The following is a 27,106-nucleotide window of genomic DNA, read 5'->3' on the forward strand; positions in this document are numbered from 1 at the left end:
CTAGCTGCTTCGATCTGCCTGTGACGTGCAGCTTTAGTTCCAGCTCCCTCCTCCCTGGCCTCCGAAGTGTTGGTCATGTGTTTCAGATCTTGGTTTCCTGGGCTGGATCCGCCCTGGGTGTTTCCCTGCCTAATGGGTTTACCAAGAATATTGTCCCCCCCCCATCCTGTATTAATTATATAAGGATCCCTTGGGCTGACGGTACACACGATACATCTCTACCCCGCCCTTCCCATTCAGGTCTTCCTTGATAGTGTGACTGTGGTTTTTGGTGGACCTGTGTTTCTCCTTCACCCCTTAGTCCCCCTTCTTTACTCTCAAAGGTGGTAGGTGCGTCCCCCTATCTGGCGCTGAATTAGCACCTTTAGAACAAAACTATCAGTACTAAGAGACTTGTACACATCCCCTTAAAGCAAAGTGCAGTTAGAATACTTAGGGCCTCATAATCAGTTGGGCGGTGTAGCTAAAATCGGAAGTAATGCAGCAGTAACAAAGTATTACTGCACTGCCCAACGGTTTTGCCGGTGTGGTCGAAGAAAAACCTTGAGCAAAATGCTGACGGTAATTCTGCCACCTTACTGCCAAAATGCAGCCATTTCGGCAGAGTTACCACCAGTGGTAATTCCACCGAAATCCCGATAGATTCCTATGCATTCCATAAATGGGGACTAACACCGCCATAGAGCCACTTGTAATCCGGCGCTAAATCTGCTGGACTCAGGTGGCAGTAACAGTAATACAGTTTGGTGGTTTTCCAGGGTAAATCCACCGGAATACCGCCTAACTCATAATGAGGCCATTTGTATCATTATAACTTTTACAGAGCAGGGGGTCATTTGCCAAGCGGCTACATGGGCTTCTCTGCATAATTCTTTCCAAACATTACTGCTTGGTTTCCTTTTCAGGAAGGACGCCACACTCCTCCAGAACATGTAGTGTTATGGGAGTTTATCACAGATGAGGAATCTGTGGGAGGAAGGAACCCATTACAAGAACAAATTACTTGCCTCTCTGTAATGTTATTTCTGATGAATGTTCCTCCCATGGATTTCTCATCGCCCTCCCAGTCTGCCCATCTTGGCGGATAGCTGCTACACCTTTTTTTGTTCTGCGGTCCTTTAGTGGCTGAGTGCTAGGGAAAAAGGGCAGAACTGTGGTCATGTGGCAGGGTGCCTCAATATATACTGATCCTCGATGCTTAGGGGTGTTGAGCAGAACCAAAACTGAGCCTCGCTGGTGCCCCTGATGGCAGAAAGGTTTCAGAAGGACTGCTGCGTTGGAGATAGGATATCATAGATGAATAACCCATCCGAGGGTACATGCTTCAGGAAGAACATTACCAGAACTGGGTGCTTAAAAAGCACCCTTGCACGAGGAGCCCATAACAGCACATCATAAAAGGTTGTAGTGTTAGGGAGATGTCGGTCCCTCTTAACACTAAAATAAGGTCACCTAGCCATGACCACCAACAGGAAAATGTACAAAGTTGGGCAGTAGAACCCACAAAAATGTAATTCTTCCCTAAAGGTAGGAACGAAAACTGTTTTTGTCTATAATTCATTGACACTATGTATTGTTCCCACCAACCCCCTTAGACCACCTCACCAGGGGGCTGTTGTAAAATCTCCCCAAAGCCTATGTTTGGACGAGTGAGGACTTGCAAATGAGCATGACCTACTAAGTCAATTTACTGATGTTGCCTGTAGAAATTATGCATGCGTAGTGAGGTGTGGCTGTGCAGGACACCATGTAGGTTGTGTCTGCCACTTGCAGCACCAGATTAGGCTTTCTATGGGCCCTACCGGGCTCATGCGTGACAATTCTGCGTACCAAGGGCACCAAAGGTTGTAGGAGCCTCTGGTACACCGATTGTGCTTTGGTGGGATTGTGCTTTGGTGGAAGTGCAGGTCAGGGGGTTGCAGCGGTCTCCTAAAATGGTTGCAAGTGCTGTGTGGGTCTGTGTGGTACGGCCTGAGATGATGTCCCAGCCCCTAGTCTGGCAGCCCTCATTTATCAACCTCTGAAGGGTCTTTGTGGGGCCACGCTGGAGCTTCAATGCTAGATGAATGTGCTTCTGTGAGCAGAAGCAGCAGAAAAACCTGGGTCTTCACTGAGATGGAGAAGACGGGCACACGGGGTGTGACCATAAATACCCAGCCAGTCTGCATTGAGGCTGTATCCCATAATGAGAGGCGAACAGAAGATGAATAGGTGAGAGCAGAGTAGAACCAAAGCATCAAAAGTGTGGTGTTTCTGCATTCTAGCTGATGCGTCTAAAGGTTTGACCTGTGTTTCGACCTCTCACCGCCCCAGTGCCCATTGGTTATGCGCAGTTGCCAGAGCCTCTGGGACTTTGTAACTTCACCAGAATATTTGTGGCGAAGTTGGGATTGGGTTTATGGCTCATAGCCCCTTCGCTGCTGTGGGGCACTTTGGGGCTTGCCTGTAATCTACAAGCTTCAATCAGTAGTGCTGAGCTGCTTGCTCAGAGAGGAGATTGACTGGTGTCCTGCCACAAGCCAAAATCCCTATAAACCGGTGGCAACATTTCAGAATTTGGTTGTCCATGTGGGTACATGGACAAGAGTCTGTGGTGTGTCTCACGACATATGTTAAACAGATTCTCCCAAGGGTTGTCCTCTTTGCCTTCCTGATGATCTGATTCTAGGATGCTATTGACTCGCTGGGGGCATTCTGGTTCTATGAACAGTTGAGAAGGTTCATTCTCACTTGAGGATTCAACCATGCTGTTGCTTTCCCAGGCGGCTCTCAGCACCTGGCAGGTGTAGGACAGCAATTACCTTCCTTTCAGCGTTTTGGCTCCATAAAACCTAGTGGGATTTCATCCAGTGAGCTCAAAAGCAGGAAGACTTTCTAGCTCTCATGAAAGCACAGGGAAAAACTAAGAAGCCACTTATACAACAGTGGTGTTCATATTCACGCAGTACAGCACTCTGAGGCTGAATTGAGTGCTCCTGCAATAGAAAATGATGCTTCGGATAGCTCAAAGAATACTCAGAATCTCAGAAACAGTTCAAGGGTTTTTATTTACTTTTCAGCACCCTTAGGCTGTCTCACTGTCAGTCTGTTTAAGAGATATATAATTGTTATGCTTCATCCCTTCTCCTAGTGAGACCCCCAGCACTTTCAGCTGGACTTCTGGACCTTTTTCTGAAATCCTGAATGAGTGGAGCCAGTAAATGATGACAATGCACGTGTTACAGTTACACATTTCAGGAAGGTTTCAGGGTGTATCAATAGTAAGTGATGACAGTATGCGTGGTTACATGCGCAGGTGAGTGTGCACAGGGATGTGTACACAGTAAGCATTGAGTGTCGGGAGCAAGGTGGGTTAAGAGGGTGATGAACGCGGTATGCGTTCGGCTGCAGATTAACAGGTGGGTCAGACGTGAATAGTCCTAGTGTAGTAGTTTATAGGTCATTTTCTTTGAGCCATTTAATGCAATTGAGTCTGAAGTGTGGATAAGATTGGACAGATCTTAAGGATGATGGGAGGGAGTTCCATAGCTGGGCCACTTTGACAGGGAAGCAGGTGCCTCCGGCTGTGCTCAGCTTAAATGGGGGCACGGCTAGTTGGTTGGTGTATGCTTCTCTGGTAGGTCTGTTAGAAATTCTCCTTTTGAATCTTTCTGTTAGGTATTTGGGGGCTAGGTCATTAATACTTTTGAAAGTCAGTGATGCTGTTTTGAGTTTAATTTTGTCAGCTGTGGATAGCCAATTAGATTGTCTTCTGACGTCTGAGATGTGCTCTCTTCTTGGGATTCCTAGGGCGGCTCGAAGGGCGTTGTTCTGCAGGGTTTGGATTTTTTGCAGTGTGTGTTTATTGGGCCCTATGTATAGTGAATTGCAGTAGTCCGATTTGGATAATACCAGGGCTCTTGATAGGGTGAGGCAGCTGGCGGTGGATAGATATGGTTTAGCTGCTCTAATCAGCTTACAGGTGTAAGCGGTGATAGAGGCCATCGCATTCACCTGCTTTGTTAGGGAGAGGCAAGAGTCGAGGTAAAAACCTAGTGTTTTTACTTCTTTCGCTACTTTAATGGTGTTGCCATCTATGACAAATGATGAGTAGTCATCGTTCAGTTTTTTGATATTTTGTGTGTTCCCCAGTATGATGAGTTCCGTTTTGTCATCATTCAGGCATAGACCATGACGGGCCATCCATGCCTGAATGATGAGGTATATTCTGTTCACCAAGGCCAAATCCTGTTCATAATCCCCCGAAAGTGGGATGAGAATCTGAGTGTCATCTGCATAGTTTGTGTAGGTGACACCCAGAAGGTCCAGATCATCGAACAGGGGCTTCGTGAAGATGTTATACATGGTCGGAGAGACACAGGATCCCTGGGGGACGCCACATGTGATGGGTACTGGGTCAGCTGCTGCGGAGGTGGAGAAAACCCTCATGGTTCTGCCGCTTAGGAAGGACCTGATCCATGCAATGGCATGTGTCGAGAAGTGGGCCGCGGTTTCCAGGTGGGTACAAAGCACATCATGATTCACCAGGTCAAATGCTGCTGAGAGGTCCAGCAGGAGGAGTAGGGCAGTTTTTCCAAGATCTCTCAGCTCATCGACCTGGGTTTTGAGATCGATAAGTGCAGTTTCGGTGCCATGTTGAGGCCTGAAGCCTGACTGTCTGGTACCTAATAGTTGGTGCATCTCCAGATATTTTTGGATCTGTAGGTAGGCCACTCTGTCTAGGATTTTTAGCAGAAATGGTACCGTGGTGATTGGCCTGTAGTTAGTCGGGATGGCGGGGTCCAGGGTTTGCTTTTTAAGGAGGGGGAGGACCCATGATTGATTAAGATTGTCTGGTATAGTGCCTAATGCAAAGAAAGCATTAATAAGTTTGGTGATAAATGGGGAAAGGTCTCTGGCCGCATCTTATCAGTTGGGCTGGGCATACGTCGCCTCGATAGTTAGTTGGTTTGAGCGAGAGTATTATTTTTTCAATCTCCAGGATTTTTACTTTGGTGAAGTTGAATTTGTGTTCTGGCTTGGTGGAGGTGGGTGGTTTACCACTTGGATTGGTTGAGGTGGGTATAGTTTTTCTTTTTCTCAATTTTGGTTTGGAGTGTGGCAATTTTGTTGTTTAAAGCTTTTTGGATGTTGGAGCACCACGTTTTATTTTAACGCAGTTGTCTGGAGCAGGGATAGGGTTTTCCAGTTCCTTTAGTATAAGAAATAGTTCTTTGGTTCCAGACTTAGCCTGTAATATTCTGTTGTGAAAGTTTTCTTTTTTGCCTTTCCTTATTTCATTTTTGTAGATCTTAGAGGCACTGATGAGAGCTATTTTGTTAGTCTCTGATAGAGTTAGTCGCCAGGCGGATTCGCATTTGCGTTTTTCAATTTTTAGGGATTTGAGGTGAGGGGTGAACCAAGTATTTAAGTGTGCTCTGGGCTTTCTTTTTCTCATTTTCAACGGGGCGATAGTGTCCAAGGCTGTGGCCATGGTTGAGTTGAATTCGTTCACTAGGGCTGTTGGGTTTAGCGATTCAGATAAGGAATTTAGCGTTGGGAGGATAAGTGGTAGCAGTTTGTCTGTAGTTATGTTTTTTTAAATTCTGGTCGGTAGGGGGGGTGCAGTATAATTTCCTTGGGTTGGGTGGTGTTTTCATTTATGAGGGAGGTTATTAGTGCATGGTCTGTCCAGATTTGTGGGCAGACATCGGTAATTGTTACATTACAGTTGTGGTTGGCTACCCAGTCGAGTGTTCGACCTTTTTCGTGGGTAGGTTGTGAGATTCTTTGGGTAAATTCCAGTTCTGTGATGACATTGGCGATGTTAGTCGCTTGCAAGTCTTTGTGGTCATTGAAACCTAAGTTCATGTCTCCCAGGAGGATGGCTTGCGATGAGTTTTTTTAGATTATTTGAGAGGATCATAGAGATGTCCTCCTCAAAGGTTCCAATGGGACCTGGAGGCCTATAGGTGAGGTGTATATTGATAGATTGGGAGGGTGATGTTGAGAGTTTGGCGGTTAAGGATTCACAAGATTTGGTGATTGAGGGCATTTCTATTGTTATGGCAAGGTTGTTTTTAGCGATGATGGCTAGGCCGCCTCCTTGAGAGTTGGTTCTGTCCTCTCTGAGAATGTTGTAGTTGGGGGCCAGGGCAAGCATCAAAGCGGGTCCTGCTGCTTGGTGAAGCCAGGTTTCCGTTATGGCTAGAAGGTCATAATCGCCTATTTGGATGAGATCGGCAATTTCGGTGGCATGTGCTATCAATGATCTAGCATTAATGAGGGCACCCATCAGCGGTATGTTTGGTTTGGGTGTTGCAGGGGTGACATGGCTTTTCTTTTTGGTGGGTCTGTTGCTTGATTTGCGGTGGTTGTTAGTGGGACTGTCAGCGTGGGAATCTCTTGGTGGGGGAGGTGTCTAGTTTGGGGGCATTGCGTTGGTGGTTTCTTGTATTGCTAGGTTTGGTGGCTAGTCTGGCTAGTGGTTCATAGATTTTGGGTAGTCTAGATCGTAATTTTGCATTTCTACTTAAGGTATCGCATGGGATATTTGTTATGGGGCGGTGGGTGGTAGGAATCTTTATCTCTATAGTTTGTGGGTTAGTGTATGGGGTGCTGGTCGGCCGGGGCTCGTCATCAGAGTTTGATGTTGCAGTAGGCATAGACTGCGGTGGGTGGTTTGCTGTTGTCATTTTAGGGCAAAGGGTGATCAGGAGGAAGAGGATGGGGATCATTCTATAGAGCGTACAATGGCTGTCAACACAGTGGCTAAGTATGGGCAGTGGTAACACAATGGCTAGGTATGGGCGGCACAGTGGCTAGGTGTGGGCAACACGGTGGCTAGATGTGGGCTGCACAATGGCTTGATAAGGCAACACAACGGCTGCGCGAATGAGTCTAGGTACACAGGGTTCACTCAGATTCAGAAATCAGGAGTGAGGCTAAAATGCATGTGCAAACAGGTTCATCTAAATTCAGGGATTCAAACGTAGGGCTAAGATGCATGTGCAAACAGGGTTCACTTAAATTTGGAGGTTGGAGGTAGGGCCTGGGTGGCAGATACCTATGCGGCACCTAGATTAGCAGTACCGGAGGCTAAGGCACACGGCAGAGCATCACCTAGATTTGAGGCAGCACAGTGGGCTGAAATGCAGTACCTAGATTAGCAGTGCAGTGGGCTAAAAACACAGAGCGGGGCATCACCTAGATTTGAGACAGCGTAGTAGGCTGAAATGCAGTACCTAGATTAGCAGTACAGTAGGCTAAAATGCAGTGCCTAGATTAGCAGTACAGTGGGCTAAAAAACACAGAGCAGGGCATCACCTAGATTTGAGACAGCGTAGTAGGCTGAAATGCAGTACCTAGATTAGCAGTACAGAAGGCTAAAATGCAGTACCTAGATTAGCAGTACAGTGGGCTAAAAAACACAGAGCAGGGCATCACCTAGATTTGAGACAGCGTAGTAGGCTGAAATGCAGTACCTAGATTAGCAGTACAGAAGGCTAAAATGCAGTACCTAGATTAGCAGTACAGTGGGCTAAAGTGCAGGCAGCAGTACAGTGGGCTAAAAACACAGAGCAGGGCATCACCTAGATTTGAGACAGCGCAGTGGGTTGTTTTTTTTAGTCCTCCTTCTACCATTCTGGGAGGGGGAGGCCTGTGTGTGTGTGTTTGCCTTTGGCAGGAACCCTTGGGTGTCCCCCCTCCACCTCCGCCCTAGGCTCCAGTGTATCTGGGCAGGCAGGAAGTGGGGAGGAGTTTTCCACCCAACTGTCCTTTGTCTGCCAGAGAGCCTGAATTGGACCAGCTCCCACTTGGGGGTCTGGCTCCTCTGATTTGACAGCCAAACGCCCCTTTCTGCTAACTGCTGAGGAAGATTGCAGAGGAGTGAGTGCTGGAACTGTATAAAAGGTGAGGCTCCTGGAGTGAAAAGAAGTCGACCACTGGAAGCGGAAGTAGCCGAAGAAGAAGACAGCCAGAGATGCCTGCTGACCCTTTGCAACACTGTGCAGCGACTGCTGCTGTCCTGATCCGTTTTCAGTGCGACAGAGGAACTTCGAAAAGAATGACTCCTTCCCTTTGACTGGTGGGAACAACCAGTCCCAAGACGAACTTTGATTTGGGCCAACTCCTGAGGTCCTGTAGATTTCCAGTGCTGCCCATTTCCAGTGACTAGTTGTGGAAAGGCCGAATCCATCCAAGTCTTTGCAGAGCCCTCAAGGACACTCCAGAGACGCAATCAAACTCGAACAGACCCCTCCTCAGAGTGTGGGACTACGGGAACCGCGGAAGATTGACTGAACAAATCACGTCCTTTTTTGGTGCTGGAGAAAAGGCACCAAAACCGCACAGTGACCAAATAAGTTGATCAAAGCCGGGCCAGAGGTCCTCCCTCGAAACTGCTGTTGAGAGATCCCCTCCATTGTCCTGCCTTTAGTCATCAGACCAAGGAATCCGGAGGTCGGGTCCAAAGCTGCAACATCACGTAGCATTCACCACCAACGTTTTCATCAAACCTTGCTTATCTGATTCCAGAAAGTTGCTCCAGAGCCTTGGTGTCCAGGGCAACCTCGTCTTACCTCTGATTCAAGCTGCTGCTAGTGTTGCATTAACAAGTCCTCTCCCAGGGTCTCCGACGTTGGTTATGCCGCCTTGTATCTTCCTTCCTAGAGATTACAAAGTATCCACAGCAACGTTTGATTTCTATTGCTTTGCCAGACTTTAAGCCACTAAAAACTGCATTTTAGCTAGGGCCGGTTTTTGTCGTTGAAACACTTGCTGTGCTGCGAAACTCCCTCTAGAACCTGAAGCTCTTCTAGGAGAAAACTAACCAACTGTTTTCCTTTCCCCAAAATCACTATCTTATATGTGTATGGTGACTAAATGCATTTACTACAGTAACTGTATTACTTTGTGGGGGCCTGTCAAACTCCTGTAACAATTGTGCACATTCAGCAACTAAACTGCCCACTAAGAAGTGGCCTTTTGAAAGTATTGTAAAGTATACCTATGTGTGTTGGATTATTGTGCTTAGTATTTAACAGTGACTCATGTGTAAATATAATAAATCTATATTTTCATATAAATGTATGTGTAAGTGTTTCCTTGATGTGCATTACTAGCTAGGTTTAGTGTACTTACCTACAGCTCACATCTTCCTCTTAAAATAGGTCCGACTGCTCTGCCACTCTACCAAGGTCTGAGTAGTAGAGACTGATACTGAGAGTTGGGGGGATCTACAAACCACTGGCATAGCTTACAAAGCCTTACCTCCAAGTGGGACTTTAGGAAAACTCCCCTAACAAAGTCTCCCTCTCGTTCACTTCTTGTTTCCTCCCTGTTCCTCTTTCTCCCTTCCCCTTCCTCCTTCTCTCTCCCACTCTCTCATGCTGCCTCTCCAGCAATCCTCCCTAGACCAGGCATCCCTAGTCCCCATGTTAGTGTATACTGAATATTGAGCACTTCTTTCTAGGTTCTAGGCTTACGCTAGCGGTAAGGACCTAAAGGCAAAATGACGTACCCATGTATCCTCCCTCAGGGACATCCTAGTACTGCCCTTGCACTATCCAGTGGTTAGTTATGAACAAAAGGATCTTGGGCTGTGCCTTCCAGACACTCTGCCCGATTCAATTTCCTTTCTGTCATGCCCACATAGTCCTCTCCCTCTTGCTTCCTGGTGTTCCCTTTTTGCTACTCTTTCCCCCCTTCGACTCCAACCTCCTTCGACTCCAACCTCCTTCTCTATTCCTTGCATCTTCCTTTTCTGTTCCTCTGATGTCTCTCGCTCCTTCCAAGTCTGGCCCCCACCCTTTGCTGTAAATCCTTCCTCCATGACCCGACAACTTCCTCTTCCACCCGACCATCGCCTCTTCCACCCAACCACTCCCTCTTCCAACCAACTGCTCCCTCTGCCACAGGACTACTATTACTACTAATATACCCCACCTACTTCTCAAACACCATCCTTTCTAATAGACTTCTGCCTCCCATGGTTCCTCATCTTTATCAACCAGAGCAACTGCTTTTTGGAATCTTTTTTACCATTTGTGGGCTCGGCGCTGCTTCGCTTGAACTCTGTCCAGCACCTCAACTCGCCCTGCGGCGGTCATGACATTGGGGCCATTATATATAGAGGTGCCATGCCCTTAGTTCCTTTTATTCATGCACTTTGCTCGCTTTAGGAACACAGCTCATAAACTTTGTTTTATCAAATCTTTCGGTTCCGTTCTTTGAACCCGACAAAGTCTTTGGGTTTAAACCCCTGTGTGAATTGTGGGCATCAAATGTCAGTTTCAGACATGCACAACATATTTGTCTTTACTGTCTTGGTGAAGGCCACGACATGCAGGGCTGCACGTCCTGCCAATTGATGTACATTATGGTGCTATGAGAATGTGAGACAAACACATTTTCTACCTTCCTCCACAAGGAGAGCAGTGATTTAAATAGCTGTATTTAAGGTCGCCAGCACCAACTGTGGCTCAGAGGAACAGTCTCCAGTCTGCAAGGACAAGAAGAAAGAAACTGCAAGGGGACAAGATCCCCTGGAGGTTCTTCACAGCATCACTCTTCTTTGACATCGAAGAGTAGCCTCCATTTTAAATAAATCCCTGAGGAAGGGGCCCTGCAGGTACCTTTTCCCACCCAGTCCTCTATTCCTAAGGAATGAGAGGCGTTCAGAATAAAGATGCTTGACATCTTGGTCAAGACCTGCAGGGTGGCGACCTGGATGCCAGCGGCCATGGCACTGCCACAAATTCTTTCGGACCCGGCGCTGACAGCTTTGGCTTCTGCCAAGCCAACAGAACCCATGCGCTTAGAGGAGCTGCAGGGTATCCGCAAACAGACATGACAAGGTCACGTGAAAGGGTCACACCATTCTGTCTCTAGACCTCTGGCCTCCAGTACCTTTTTTTCTGCTCCGACTGACACTGGGGGCGAGAGATTGGTTTCCTGCTCCACAGGAGAGCATATATGTCCCATCTGGAGGGCATTTATGACAGTGGGGGACTCAGTCTATTTTGGCCTGGAGCCCCTCTACTTTTAGACTTTTGGGAAGTCAAGGACTTCCCATAGGAGGTTTAAGGGGAACAATTTGACGTGGTGGAGCTTGCAGCTGACTTGCAGGAGGCAAGTAGCCTGGACACCTCGTCTGAGGTGGACATGCTCTCTCCTGCCCCCCGGTCAAACCAGAGGCCACTTTCCTGTGCCAGATGGTGAAGGCGATTACCACTTTTGGGGTGTTCAGCTCCTTCACGTCCGAAGGTGCACTTTGAACATATTGACATCCTGGACGAGTGTCCAAAGAAGGAGACACTGTTTACTTTCAGGCAGGAGAAGGGCCAGTGGTGGACTATGGGCCAAACTGACTTCAATTCTCACTATGGACTGCTGCCTGGCAAAGAAGCACAGGCCGGCACCCTCAGACTCCATGTTCCTTTCTGCCCATGCCTACCTGAAACGTTTAATGGCGGAGGCTGCTACAGCAAACTTTAAAACCACTTATTTCCCATCTTTGCCCATTGACAGGGAGAGCAAAGAGACTGGACTCATGAGAAAGAAGGATTTTCAACTCTCCGAGCCTTGTTCTTCGGTGCATAAACTCCCTCCCGATTTGGCAAGAATGCCCTGAAGAAACAACATCTGTGCAAATATCTTGAGCACAACTGATGTGAAAGACATGTAGGTCCATGCTTTCATTGCTGCAAAATTCTTCCTTCTTGAAAGAAATGGTCCACATTATTGATTTATTTGTTATTAAGGGACAATAGGCTCATGGATTCATTGCTAAAAAAAAATCCTTTTCCTTTTTTGAAAATATGCAATATATTATTTAGAGTTGTTGTTAAGAGGTACCAAGTATGTCTTGTAGGCAATAAACAAAGACAATGTTCTTTTTTTCCATTAAGACACTTGGGATACTTTTTTTGCTCATCTACATATTTATTATATATTGAACTCTTTTACTTTTGGATACTTTCTTATTCAAATAATTGATTGTACATTAAATCATGTTTTAAGCACATTGAAAAACACACTTGTTAAACCACCGACGTTGGTGGATTCCGTTTAGATTTCAAATGCTTTGGACAATTAATGTTAGGTTCAATTATGTTTTTCTCACACATTGTTTCCTTAACTCACCAGCTGCCTTTCTCTTTAGATAAGCGTGCTATGTTTTTTTTTATATTTATTTAAGCTTTCATTGTAATGCATTAACTGCATTGCTAGATTGCTTTTAATTTAGTCTGTTCACGTTCCGTATTCATGAGTTAATCTGCCATTGGAATCAAACCATATAAAATATTAACTTAGTACTTTTATTTGAATCATACATTGTCTGGACCACTGTATACTAGGTACTGTAGCCGCAAAAGACAATTGTTTAACCTCTTAAGTGACATAATAGCCTGGCACTTAACAGTTCATAGGATGTATTTTTTGGAACACCAGAACTGCAATGTCATAGCCCCCACGATTTTGGAAGAGGAAATTAAGCCTTTCGATCCAAGACTTACCTTTCCACATTTTTGCAGGTGAAATAGAGGATGAACCTCTTGAATTATTGAGTAGCTGCATTCACAACCAAATTATATCTGGTGTTTACTCAGGAAAGCCATACCACATGGCAATGACTGACGCTTGTTTCACACCTCCTTCTGATGCATTGTCACGGTTGTTAATCAAGAATTATTAGCCTTGACAAAGCAACCGGTGTGCAAAATGTGAGTCGGCGATTTGATTTTTTAATGCTGTGGTGGATAACTTCTATATTCCCAGAAGGTACTTTTTGTTGTTGGACAACATTCAATTATGCACTAACTCATTGCACTTGTAGATTTTGTTTTTAAAAATTATCTGTTTCTCTATGGCTAAAATCATTTTTTTATGTTTCTCACTGAGCAGGATCTGGAACACCTAAGCCATCTACTCCTACACCAACTAACACCCCGTCAACTACGCCACACCCTTTTGATGGCCAGACTTCTGCTCCTGTCACCCCTTGTGCCACTCCAACTCCCCAAGACACAGGCTTTACTCCTCAGTCCTCATTGTTGACTACGTACACCCAGCAGCCTGTATCTCTGAGCCAGGCACTACCTGTTATGACCATTCCTCTCTCCACTGTGGTAACCTCCATCACCACAGGAACCTCGTCCGCTCAGGTCATGGCCAACCCTGCTGCACTCAACTTCATCAATGTTGTGGGCTCTGTATGGTAAGTTTGCTGAAATGCAAAGCACTAGTTTTAGGTTGCATCAATACATGTCCAGGTAGAGTTGATACTTCAAACATTAGTTTCTTCATTTCATAAAGTGCAAGTAATGTTTGGATTCATAGCATGAGAACTCTCTCTCTCTATCCATAAAGATGCATGTTCACTGTTTAGTTCAACTGGGTATTCTTCAATGTGATGGTCTATGCTATGTTGCTAGCTAGCCAGGGATGAATTACATTTAGTTGTATTCAGTTACACCTTTGACCAGTTCACGTATCTTATCTTGTCAATTGTGGATTGGGTGGATAGCTCCTAAATTAAGTACTTCGCTCTGACATGGGTTATACATGCACTTTGCGTGCTTGAATCCTCTGCTGGCCCAATTCAACCCTCATCCTTTGAGGTTTATAAAATGAGTATTAATACAGTGGGTAATAATAACCGCTATTATTATGGTACTTAGAAGCTGGAGGAATGCGGCATTAAGCAAAACATAGTGACCTGATATGCTTATCTAGAAACAGAAACACAGCTGGAATAGACTGAATGCTATTTTATATGGTATAGATTCTATGCAAACCTTCTGGTAGTCAATTTCTAAAATCTTGCTATTAAAAGAATCATTTAACATGACTGGAGTTGTCTATTGTGGCACTGAGTGACTGAAAACCTAGCATATGACAAAAATAAATGAACACTTTGCTATGCGCTGTGCATGCCTAATTGTTGTTTTGTCCTTTTTGTACACTATTTTCAACAAATAAACTGCATCAGTGAATTATCTTGCAGGGAAAGCACTGAGCTGTCCTAGTTCCTTTTGGTTGTGTTCCTGTTTCCACACATGATTGCGTACATTCACATGAACATGCTGAATGGGTAGACGAAAATGTGAATGTGTTTGCCTGTTGTGAAAATACAACTATGGTGTTTCTGGAAAAGTTAATGAGGGGAGAACTGTTAGGCAAGATTGTGGGCAGTACCCTTTGGGAGACTACACAAACCTTGTCCTCCTGGTTATTGGTAACCCTACCTTTGGTATAAGTCTGTACTACACAGGTTGGTAGTGTGGCTGAGCAGCCAGACTTATCTCAATAGGGGTCAATGTGTGCAGTAGGTATTTTACACAGAGATTCACAGTGACAAGTATTCAAATAAACTCTTACACTCAAGGTTTCTTGCTTAAACAATTATTAAGTCAGTTATATAAGCCTTCTTTGGAAGGGAGAAAAACTTAAAATATAATTAAAAACACACTCTGTTTCTCTAAATGAGATGATACCCATTGAGGATGGCACACAGATACTTCCTGCACCCTAAGGTGACTTAAATAGCTAGGACACTGTGGACATTGATTTATCACTGGTACATTTAGAGCAATACAGAGTTTGGTGCAAAGGTTAGAGAGGGGAATAAAACAAATGTTAACAAATGATTCATAACCTGGTAAGTACTTTTTGAACCTTTCAATGCAAAGTAAATAATCCCTTTCCTGGGGAAAAGGTAAAGGCACAGAGTCAGATGTAAGAAAGAGTCTCTCAGGGAGCCAGGACAGTCAATGTTAGTTGAACAAAGTCAAGGGGAGCTGAAGATCTTCTTGTAGGTGAGTAAGAAGTCTTGCACAATGTTTTTAGAAAAGTTTGTAGAAATAAAATCACTTCAAGGGCCATAAACTGGGAGGCTTGTGAAAAAGCAAAGGTACAAGCAACTCTGCAACGGCAACCAAGACAAGTCTCAACTGAGAACAAGTAAGGCTACACCACAAGAGGTAAGTCCTCTTGACTTTACAGTACCTTTGGTTAGAAGAAAACTGCTTCCAGCTGGCTTCTGTTCCTGTGTAGCTCTGCAGATCCTGTTGTTCCTGCGCCTCTGTCGTGGGGACAAGAGGGAGGATTTCTGGGGACTCCTGCACAACAATTTGAAGGTCGGCGTCATCAATGAGCAAACTTCAATTCAGCGGTACTTCAAGGTTTCCGCTCCTCGTGTCTATAGCAAATAGCACCACTGTGGTTCTCGGCTGCCCTCTTGGACTTTTCCTTGCATCTGGGATCCAGCACTCTGTTGAGGTGGCTCAAGCTCTTTCAGTCCTGCTTCATGGAAGTCTGGAGGATCTTCCTGGAGTTCGGGTCCGACTTAAAATCGATGCAATCGATCACCTCGGTTCCAGCAGCAGCAATGGAAGTACAGCCAGCTCACCCCAAGGGAGAAGTTGTCCTTGCAGGGCTTCCCTAGTTGAGGCGAATTCTGAGCACAGCAGCAGGGCTTCACCGGGCAAACCATTGGTCCAGGAGTTGCAGCAGGCATCTCTTCCAAGTTCTTCTTCGGATTCCTTCATCCCAGTGGTCGACTCTGCCTTCCAAGCCAAAAAGCCTCACCTTTTATGCAAGTTTCTCCTATTCATTCCAGCCTAGCTGTCAATCACGCAGCAGGGTAGCTGTCCTCCAAGGACAGCCAGCCGGCCATTCACCTTTGTTTGCATTCCTGTAACAAAGGGGATTAAGCACAGGGAGTTTCGGGCACCTCCCTCACTTCCTGTCCCTGCAAGGCATGCTGGAGCCAGAGGCGGGCTTCACCAGTGAATCCCGCCAAAGACAAAACGAACAAAGGGACCAAACCTGGTTTGGCACGCAGAGTAAATCTCAGGAAGGACCTTTCCAACAAGAAATGGCGAAAAAAGAAAACTGGGCCATTTTCACAAAATGGGCACACATGGATGCCTTACTGCAGCTGCAATTGCAGCCCGCGGTAAAACACACAATGGTAGTAAAAAGTAAACCACTGCCACCAGCCATTAATTGTAGAAAGGGTAACAGAAACTAGACAAAGGGAATACTAAGTAACCCCACCAGCACCCTATGGTAAGATAGTGTGTGCTGGGTCTAGAAAGTTACAAAATGTAAGTAAAGTCAATTTCACTTCACTACTCTTGGAAACAGTAGTTTATCCAAGAGAAGGTATTTAAACCTTTGGGAAATCTCAGAGACTTCCCTGTGCCACTGCACTGAAGGTTCTGTGTGTCACAATGTAAAGATGATGCCTATGGAGTTTGTCAGACTCCACAGTCAAAAGAATTACAGAGAGTTGGGGAAAAAGCTCTCACTCTCTCCAGGTAAGAAATTAAAAGTCCTAAAGTCCAGCAAAAGAGCTGGGGGTCTCTAAGGTAGAAGGGAATTAGCACATTTCTGAGGATTCTCCCGAACAAGAACTTGGGGGATTTTCCCAAAACACTTATTTGAAACACAATTTGTTCCCTGATCCTGTCTTGTGACTGGGAATTAATGTAAGATTTCACCCTTTGAAAACAATCTATCACCCAAAATTGTCTATGATCCCTATCCCACTAGAGCGTCCACACTGTTGATCATCCTAGGGGAGTTCTTCTGGGTAACCTTTATCCATTGATGCATATTGGCTAACGATGCGGCTTTCCTTACAGTGCTCCTGCATTGACAGTTGAAGGAATGCCCATCTATCTCCATTTTCATTGCAAACGCTGTTTATTTTACAGCTCGTCCTCCATGTCGGAACATTGTACAAATGCACATAATTGTGTGGCAGTTGTCTGTTAAGGCACTATTTAAAAAGACATTTTTATGAAAGTAACATGATGACCTTTGCAAATGTTTTAATTTTATGCAGATTTACAAACTATTAGCTAATCTTTTTTGGTTTTTTTTAATATCCTTGTAAGACAAGGAAGTACAGTCTACAGAAATGTATCCTGAGAAATGCACAATAAAAGGTTTCATTGCACTTGGGGCAAAACTTAAAGGGAGTGCGCCCCATAGTGGAAGGTGGACAGAGGCTGCAAGACAAAGTCAGTAGGGACAGGAAATGAGGGTATGCATTCTCTAAACAAAGGATAAGTCCCCTCACTCTCCCTACTGATTAGGACAAAGCCAGATGTAGGCTGAAGCCCGTTGTCGGAAACAGACCTCTTATTGGGAAGCCGGAATTAGCCGTTGAGATACTCCAGGGATAAGCCGTCGAATTAGTACGTCGAACGCAAACGCCAAGAGAGGTTTGGAAGATTTTAACTTTTAAAGTAGCTCACAGCTACGGATTCTGCGAAATAACAACTTGCCATTATGCCGAAAATAATTTATCTTGGGGACCTCGACTAATGAGGTATCATGGGTACAGGGTACGTCGCACTAGGGATAGTATTACAGTCATGCCCTGTCGATGTCCCTTTTCGAACTTCGAAAACTTCATTTGCAGTACTCTGCAACTTCCCTTAGATGTTGGCCTATGCAGAGCATGTGATTCTAAGCAGATCCAAGAGTCAGAAATACGATTACGGCGAGTAATGTATCCCATATATAGTAATCTTACCTTAGAAGCAATATCAGTAGCTAAAATCATTTGCAATAATAGTACTACTATTACTGCAAGTACTATCATTTACACTACTACTACGAGGAGCAGTAGTATCGCCAGTAGTACTACTGCTAATACTGCCAGTAGCACAATTACATTTACTCATAGTAGCAGAATTAATAGTACTAGGATACTATCAGTAGTGATGCTTGCACTACTATTCATAGTATAACCAGTAGAACTAGTGAAACTACCAGTAATGCTGCTACTGTTTGGGAGATTATTCCTAGGTACGCTCTATTTCTGTGTCCCAGATGTAGCAATCTTATTTGCTTACAGGGTATTCGCTCCGAGTTATACTGACTCTACATGTGGTGGAGTATCCGAGCCGTCCAGGCACACATTTTGGCAGGAGAAAATGGCTAAAGGGTAAAGCAAACACTTTCAAGATACCCAATAAGCAAGGTTACACACAAAATAGCTGTAAAGATATATTCTTAATAGAAAATGTGTGGTAAGAAATATCTCCATTATACAGATATGTGATACATTTTTAGAAATGGGAAACATTCAGAAATGTGCCACCTGACCCCCAAAAGTGTCATAAATTGTCATAGTTCAACGAACATCACCTTTGGTGAGACACACATACCTCTTTAGAATTGAATCCACACCCCACAACAGCAATAGAGTTTACACTAAAGCTTAAATCGAAAAGGTTGTGTAGTTCCCAATTCTACTCTGAGAGAAGGGTAGGGTCTGCACACTGAGTCCTCCCTCCCCTTGAGCTGGATGTGTTGTAAAAAAGACCTGGAAGGGCATAAGGTGACCCCACTATCAAAGTAAGAACAACTATGAAGACTAAGGAGTCCTATCGAGAATGGACAATTCAGCATTCCATTTAATACAGCTGGCAAGTAGATAAATGGACAGTACCCCCAACAAGGCCACCACCGAAGCTAACCCAACCTGCCTCCAATTCCCCTGCCCCTTATTTTCTCTCATGGTCTGGCCCCTTGTAATGCATGGCACTTCCGTTTTACCTTTCCCGCCCCAAAGGTATGCTTTGTGACTTTCCAGAATCTGTTAGTTCAAGGAAACACTTGCGCTGGAGCAGTGCCTCATCTCAGTGAGCACTGGAGTGCTTTAGGTAAGCCCAGGCAACATTGCTGGGTTCCCTGTGCTCTTTCTTTTGTGCATGGAGAAGCCGCGTTGCTTCATACGCCCACTGCCCTTAATTATCAAACAGTCATTTTAATTTTGCTACGCACTTAGAATCGAATCAGTTCACCATTTTTGGCCTGCCCTCTGGACTTCCTCCATTGATGCCCACGAGGAGGAACAAAGGCTAAGATGGCTGCTCCTGTTCTTGCTTAACTGTCACCACCCACCCGGAACCTTTGCCTGCACCTGGATTGGCTGGCCTTGAGCCTTAACCAATCCCTGATCGCCGGCAGGCGAGCGCCGGCCCACATCCCAAGGCAAACACAAGGCAGGCTCCTGTCCCGAGCATGTCCAGAGCCAACAGAGACCAGGGCCAAGACGTATGCCCTTCTTGCTTCATAAGGTGAAATCTATCTAGACCTGCATGGACCTGTGTACACCAGCTTCCTGTATCCCCCCACAACCTGGTAAGAGTCACATTCGTGCTCTAACATTCCACTGACTTGATTGCCACGTTTCTCCCTTGTGTAACCTAACGTAGTAATCCAGCATACTGTCGCACCTAGCTGTGGCTGTTAAACTACTGGCCAATATTTGTTCCTATCCATGACCGGAACTCATCATTCGCACTGGCAGCCTTCTGCATCTGCTGTCTTTTTAATCACACCCCGCCGTGTGCATGAATTACCCTTGCTACTATGTACCTTGGCTTAATGCTTGGTCTGGTTGCTGAATGCTTCAATGTACACTCTGCATCAGCTCATGACCTATAGGCACGATCCTCGCTAATACAATCAGGATCATGTACATCTGTTGATTTGCTTGCAAGCTATTGCCAACACATTCTACACTTTAACCACTGCAGAACGTTAATTGATACTTGCGCCGCATTGGGGGACGTAAAGGGTGTTTTCTGCCCTCCCTCCAGCGGCTGGCGCACATGCTGTTTATTTCAGTAGCCTGCAGCCTGTTCGCCTTCTTTACTGCCTCCGCACAGGTTCTCTGTTTCGCATGTTTTAACAACCTTGTGCCACGTATAACATTTAAGTACTGTATCTTACTCATGCTTTAGATGTCTCAACAACTTCGAAACACAGGTAATTTCTTTGTATTGTATTAACTGATGCACTAAACTTTTCAATGACCTGCACTATGTTTAACATCCATGCACTACATCCTCTATATGCATTAATGCCATTTGTACCAATGTACATCCATCTATTCTTGCCTTGAATCCTAGCGTAGTATCTAACCTTTCTATCTGAGCACAACCGGCTCAAGCTACTACCTGCCACACCTAGCCAACGATATTACTATTGATGCATTGCTAGCCCACTTTACGCACAAATAACCCTGCCTTGCTTGCCAGCCCGTGCATTCGCCATCTACATATCTGCCAAAACTATTACTTGCTCGCCAAGCCCTTGATATTATTTTACAGCACAGTTAGCCCTCTGTGTCCCAAATAATTGAGCCTTATTGCCACTGAGTGTGCTTTTGCCCTCTTGCGAACCAGTCCCTGACGGCAACCTCCAGTAATTCTACCCACCCTGTCCAATACCGAACCAGCCTACTGCTCCCTCATTGATTAACCAGCTCACTCTGCCCACCTGTCCCGGGCCATTACGCTCATTTCCGAACTAGCCTATTGTAACCCCTCATATACTGTTAACTAAGTACCCACTCTCTGAGTTAGACTTAACCCACCAAGCGCTTGACACTGTGTCTATCCTCCACAGCCTGTCACGATACACCACCATGGCCACATTCCACAGAGTTACACTTGCCATTGCCTCCTTCCTTCCTTCCTCTATTCCAAACCATCACCCGACTAATTTCCTACCACCTATCCAACCATTTAACAAAAGCATCTTAACCGATGACTCCTCTGCGAGGTCTGCAGCCAGTCCTCAGCCCTCCGGAATGGATACACCGTTTCGCTGCACCTCCCACACCTCTCTAAACCTAAACCTCTGCAACCACCTAACTCCTCGATCTACACTAAACATAGCCCACCAATGACCACCACACCCATATAACCTGAGCCCAGGAGAACTTATTTCTACTCCTCGACCAACCACCATCACAGCAGCACTTATCAACGCTCGGTCACTAGTAGACCACGCCACCGAGATTGCTGACCTCATCATAGCCAAACACCTGGAGCCGCAGGCCCAGCACTCTCACTAGCCCTGCCAGAGGGATGTACTATCATTAGGGTGGACAGACACCTAGGCAAAGGAGGAGGACTGGCCTTAATAACAAAAACCCACCTTGGACTTAAAGCTACCGCCGTCGCCAGCATACCATGCGCAGAACTCCTGTCAGTTAAACTTGCACTCTCACCCACCAAAACCATACTGCTGCATCTCATCTATCGCCCCCAGGCTCAACCTCGCTTTTTGAGGACAAGATTACCAACCTCCTCTCTACCAACACCAAGCTTGATTCCCAAACCATCCTCTTTGGAGACCTCAACCTAGGCTTGAAGGACCCCAACGACCCACACGCCTTAACCATGGAAAACTCTGTCACCCAATTGGGCTTCAATCACAGAATCACAGAACCAACACACACCAAAGGTCGTACACTGGACTGGGTGTCCAACCTCAACTATTCCATCACGATCCTACAAAATGAAGCAGTGGCCTGGTCAGACCACTACCTCATCTCATTTTCTATCCAGGGAACCTCCACCATCCCCCCTCCCCCAGCACCACCACCACCGGCCCCCCACCCTATCCAGAAATTGCTGGAACATCTCTATCAATAGTCTTCGACCACTCATCAACAACATACTAGGCACTTTCAAGTTTAAGAACCTGGACCCCAATACATTGGTCGACCTATACAATGCCACACTCAAATCAGCATTAGACACTTCTGCACCTCTCAAATTAAGGAAAGCTAAACCAATCTCCCATCTCAACAAGTGGTTCACACCAGAACTAAAAATCCTTAGGAACTCCAAAAGGTCAGCGGAAACCACTTGGCATAAATCACCCACCAGCCACAACAAAAACCTGTTCACCTATAAAGTGGCTATCTTATCTACCAAAAGAGAAGCATACAATACCAGAATCCACAATGCCAAACCTATCTCTAAAGAGCTCTTTAGTATCCTAAAGGAGCTTGAATCTATGGCACCTCCTTCCCAGGAATGCACTAAGGATGCGGCTTGGTGTACACAAATTCAGCAAGCACTAGCAGACAAAATCACCTTGCTCCAAAGCAAGATTGAATCTAAAAAGACTAGCCTATCAACTTGCCATCGCCCTAAACCTGCACTAGAGAAATTCCAGCCGCAATGTATACCTTTTAAATTCTCTCAAGTAACACCCAAGGAAGTGGAAGACATCATAAAAAGTCTGAAACCCTCTCATTGTCAAGGTGACATATGTCCAGCGTCCATTATTAAGGAAGGAGCTAAAGAATTAGCCCCTTTAATCACCACATTGATAAATACTTCCTTCAATTCTAATCAAGTCCCTAACAATCTTTAGGAAGCTTGGGTTATGCCACTCTTAAATAAACCCAACCTTGACCCAGACATTCCTACAAACTACAGGCCCATTACTACCATCCCCTTAACAATTCTGGACCGAGTTGCATATCTGCAAATTCAGAAGTATTTAGAGGAAAATTATCTATTAGGCCTCAGGCAATCTGGCTTCAGGCCCAGACACGGGTCTGAGACAGACTTGAAGATCCAAATGGACGAGGCGAAGGACAAAGGCAAGCTAGCGATCCTCCTACTCCTAGACTTGTCAGCGGCCTTCAACCTTTTCGACCACTAAATTCTAACCAGGCCTCTCACCTCAGCAGCAGCCTTCTCTTCCAGTGCATCTGACTGGGCAACTCCTTCCTCTCCAACAGGAGCACCAGTGTCTTCTTTCCTACATCCTCAGCAGACGCGAGCCCCACACTCTGTGGAGTCCCCCAAGGCTCATGTGTCCCCCACGATTTATAACATTTTTACGAAGCTCCTATTCGACTACCTGGACAACTTGGGTGTCACCTACACCAACTACGCAGATGACACCCAAGTCCTCATCCCCCTCACAGGTTGCTATGATCAAGACTCTAAATTACTGAATGATGTATACTTAGAAATCCAGGCTTGGATGGCCACAAACAGCTTATGCCTTAACGACGATAAGACCGAGCTCCTGATTGTCGGCACCCAAACACGCCTGAACTAACTCAACCACAGATACACATCCTTCAACATTGACGCTAAAGTGATCCAGGTCTCCAAGGAAATAAAAACGCTGGAGGTCTATCTCGAGACTACACTGTCCCTCAAGAGACAAGTCAGCTCCATAGTGGCCTCCACAGCCTATACCAATAAATTAATCTATAGTTGCAAACCCTACCTATCTACCAGTAGTTGCCTAACGTTAGCCAGAGCCTTAGCATTGTCAAAAATTGACTATTGAAACACACTCTTTCTAGGCTCTTCTGAACACAATCTAAACAGGCTTCAGGTCCTTCAAAACAACTCTTTTAGATCAGCACATGACCTACCAAGATCCAGCCATATCTCGACTCTCAGACGAAATGTCAATTAGCTGCCGGTCCGTGACATAATCGCGCTCTGCACCCTGGTAATCACCCACAAGTGCCTCTCGAACTCAGCTGCTGAATACTTATCCGACAAAATCTGTAAGCACCAATCCTCGCGCATTACCAGATCTGCCCTATCTCATTGCCTAGCAGTACCAAGGTTCAACCTAAAATCTGCAGGAGGAGCTAGCTTCCCAGTCCAAGCAGCCAAACGCTGGAATTCCATTTCCCTTACCTACAGACTAGAACCCTCCCTCCCATCGTTTAAATTAGGTCTCAAAAACTTGCTGAACAACAAGCCTAGCTAACTAGGCACCCTTAACTGTCCCTGACCACCAACCCGAATTTCCTCTCCATGTTTGACTGACTGCACTTGTGATTATGCCTTGTTTAAATCCTTTTCTTGGGCCTGACTTGGGCTGACGCCTTGTTGTAAATCCTTCTCGTGAGCTTGACCTGCCTGTAACCATTGGCCACCCTTACGGCTACTGTATCATATTTTTTATCCATGTATGCAACTCCTAAAGTTTTTCCAGTGCCCGGTTACCCCAGGGTTCGGTGCGCCATATAAATAATAAACAAATACTAATACAGTGCCCAATGTTTCAGATTTTCATCTCTCAGAAGATGCTTTCCTCTCTGGCTCATGCATCTTAGATGGAAGAGAGGTTCTGTTGGCTGGACTCTATGCAGTCACTCTGCTACTATGCCCCACAAATGAGTGACATCAGGAAAGATGACAGCTCTTTGTAGGTTATGCTTGTGCGGGAAGCACAGTGACTAAACAGATCGTGTCCAGATGGATCATCCTCGTCATCTCGGAATGAGAAGGAGGTGTTGAGAAGGATATGTTGGAGGTCTCGTGGTTCATTCGACTAGGCGTCTCGCTGGCACGTCTGCCTTGCAGGGGTCCACATTTCTGACATCTGCCAAGCTGTCATGTGGGTTTTGCTGCACACATTTGCCAAACATTATTGCCTGGATTCCCTGCCCGGGCAGGGTGCTCGCTTTTGGCTGACCAGCTCTCCAGATTTTCTGGTCTAGGTGTTGGTTTGTCATTCTCCCCCCTCTTCCAGATTTAGTCTGTCAAAGATGAAGAATATGCCAGAGAAAGGAATCTATTAGATGAATAAATTGCGTACCTCTCTGTAATGTTCTTTCTGATGGGCTAGTCTTTCCAGCCAACCTGCACACGTTGGTGTATAGCTAATACACCTCATCTGTTCTGCAGTCCCTAATCAGCTAAATGCTAGAGAAAAGGGTGGAATTTAGGTAATGGGCATGGTGGCTTCATGTATACTGACCCGGTGGTCAAGCCTGGTGTAAGGACACGCATGAGCTTCAGTCAGAGCCTGTTGCGCCCCCCACTCCCTCTGCTGGGGAAAACATTTCCAAAGACAGCTCATGTCGGAAAGAGAAGCTAAGGAAGAAGTAGTCGATCAGAAACCATAGCACCGAGTGGTAAGCAATTTGTTCCCCCTCACAAATGAAGCCTGACTTGGTCTTTATACAAAAACTATATACTGCCTCTAGTACTATCTAATTAACAAAACCCCATTGCTTATGTGAGAACTGTGGAAAAACTCTGCCAATTACCCCTACCTTGATCTATGGCAAACTCTATTCTTAAGAAAGGGCTTGGACTTTCTAAGATTAGTATTGGAGTGTTTGTATTGCCCTTAAAACATTATAGGCCTGTGAAATATTCTCTAAAATTCTACCCACCCCCCTATTGCTATTGAAACTGCATTCTAAAGTGTGCCCACTAACTTTGAAACTTTGATTGTTTGTGTATATATTGTTTGACTTACCTTTTAGTATCTTTGACTTGGTGCTTCTGCGTTGCTAAATAAATGAGTATTTTGTACTTACCTGTGTGGACAATCTATTGCATGACAATCTCTTTTTTTCGTTAAGTGTACTTTATGCCAAATCACATCTCTTTAGTCTAAGTCTTGCTGTTCAGCTCTGTTACCAAGTGAGAGTTTGTTTAAAGTTTTTATAAAGCCTTTTCAGGTCCACTATTGGCTCACAAAATCCAAAACCAGTGTGGGTTATATAAAACCTTGTCTCAGCCATACATGGTGCAGGCACGACACAGGGATACACAGCCATCCTGGGAGAATAAGGTGCACTGTCTCAGTAGTCCCACCTTGTAGCTCATATGGTGCACAAACAGCCAGTAAAGTGTCGCATCCCCAGTAAAACTTGGATGGAGTTAATGAGGGAAAGTTTGTTAGAGCCTCACATAAAATAACTAAAATGTTCAAGGGACTCTCAAAGTTGGCAAAAGGGGAATTTTTACCTTTTAGTATTACTAGTACTACTATTACTGGCCTAGCTGGTGTACTACATATTTAACCTTTGTTGGAAAGTAAAATAAAGGGCAGCCTTTTACTCTGCACCTGTGTTCCTGTAACTGATCTGAAGATTGCACCATGTTACTTGATGTGTCATGGATGGAAGGCAGATTTAACACGCATTAGCAAATCCAATCGTTTTGTCATTTACATTTTTTATTGCATTTTACATTTATAGATGAGAATGCAGTAAATAATTCAGCTGTACTTAGTAATGCTAGGCATGTCTGAAAATCAGTACTCGGAGAAAAAAACATTAGTAAGAGACATTAGAAAGACTTCTTTTCACTGCAGTATATCGAAATCTTTAAGTTTGTGTTACTAATTGTATTTCAACCAACTCTATGTTTGGAAATGTTTAGGTAAGCATGGTCCCTTTAAGGGTGTGCTAGGGCAGAGGAGGTAGGGGTGAACTGAGGTGGATGGGATGGTATCCGTATACATGTACGAAAATAAAAAAAACGAATGGTAGATTTGACCGAATTTGGGCTGAACAAACAATTTGGAAAGGCCGAGAATTTCGATGAACTCTACTATTCGATGCAATTATAGTGAGCAAGGGGAGCAGGGTGTCCCCCGCACTCTTGTTGACTACAATCGCATCTGGTTGCAGGGGTGTCCCCCGCACCCCAAATAAAAAAGATGAAGGAAAAAAAAGGAACCTGCGGCGCCGGTTCCCATGTACGTAAGTGAAGGGAACCGGCATCGCAGAGGGATGGCGGAGTCGGCGGCACACAGTGATGTGTGCCGCCAGAAGGTAAGTAAGTGGGTTGGGGAGACCGGGTTGCAAGAAATGTCTGAGGGAAACAAAATGTAAGTTATTTTCGGTAAAATAACTTGATTTTTGCTCCCTCTTACATTTCTTGTTCGAACTAATCATAGACATCTGGATGGGAGAAGGGGTCAGCAAAGGTCCGAGGCAGTAAGCAGGGGTCAGCTTGGTAGGCATCATGGGTGAGCGAACATCAGTGGGGGTAGGAAGAGGGTTGCTAATACAGGGTGGGTTGATGGGAGGCTGGGAGAGATGGGGTGGGTGGGCACGGGTGAGTCGGGGAAGGTTTGGGTAGAATGGGTGGGAAGTGTTAGTGATGTGAGAGTGAATTGGGTAGAATGGGGTATGGTGGGTGTATGTGGGGGTATGGTAAAGAGGAGTGAGATGGGGCGAGTGGGGCTAGTAAAGTTCAAATGATTTAGAAAATGTATGGAAATGTGGCACACTAAGGGCCGTTCCTCTCCCGTCTCCCTTGGGCTTCTCACCTCCCAGCCCAGACTTCCCTATTTCCCAGGTTGTCACCCGGAGATAAGTAACACATACTATCTACAATTCTGACTAGAGTGATTGCCTGAAGGCTAGAGCCATTTCTATCCCACACCCTCTGGGATTCTCCTAGGGTGAACCTATCCAAACAGTTCTCTGAGGCGTGGTTCAACAACATCTGATGCCTTTTCAAATGCCCAGTTTCTCTTACTCAACACTTCTAAACCCTGGTATTTCCTC

The 27,106-nt window shown here is 45.4% G+C and overlaps 1 protein-coding gene across 9 annotated transcripts in view; it reads left to right on the forward strand.

The window, feature by feature from the left end:
• Nucleotides 1–27,106, forward strand: part of SUPT20H (SPT20 homolog, SAGA complex component) — a 759,353-nt gene that overhangs the window by 598,432 nt on the left and 133,815 nt on the right. For all 9 annotated transcript variants that reach the window (XM_069640776.1, XM_069640779.1, XM_069640782.1 and 6 more), the window contains one exon: nucleotides 12,889–13,201. In XM_069640776.1, coding sequence (XP_069496877.1) covers nucleotides 12,889–13,201 — 313 coding nt within the window. The remainder of the gene's footprint in view (nucleotides 1–12,888; nucleotides 13,202–27,106) is intronic.

The sequence above is a fragment of the Ambystoma mexicanum genome, chromosome 7q, assembly GCF_040938575.1.
Source record: "Ambystoma mexicanum isolate Mex_15411 chromosome 7q, UKY_AmexF1_1, whole genome shotgun sequence".
Classification (NCBI taxonomy): domain Eukaryota; kingdom Metazoa; phylum Chordata; class Amphibia; order Caudata; family Ambystomatidae; genus Ambystoma; species Ambystoma mexicanum.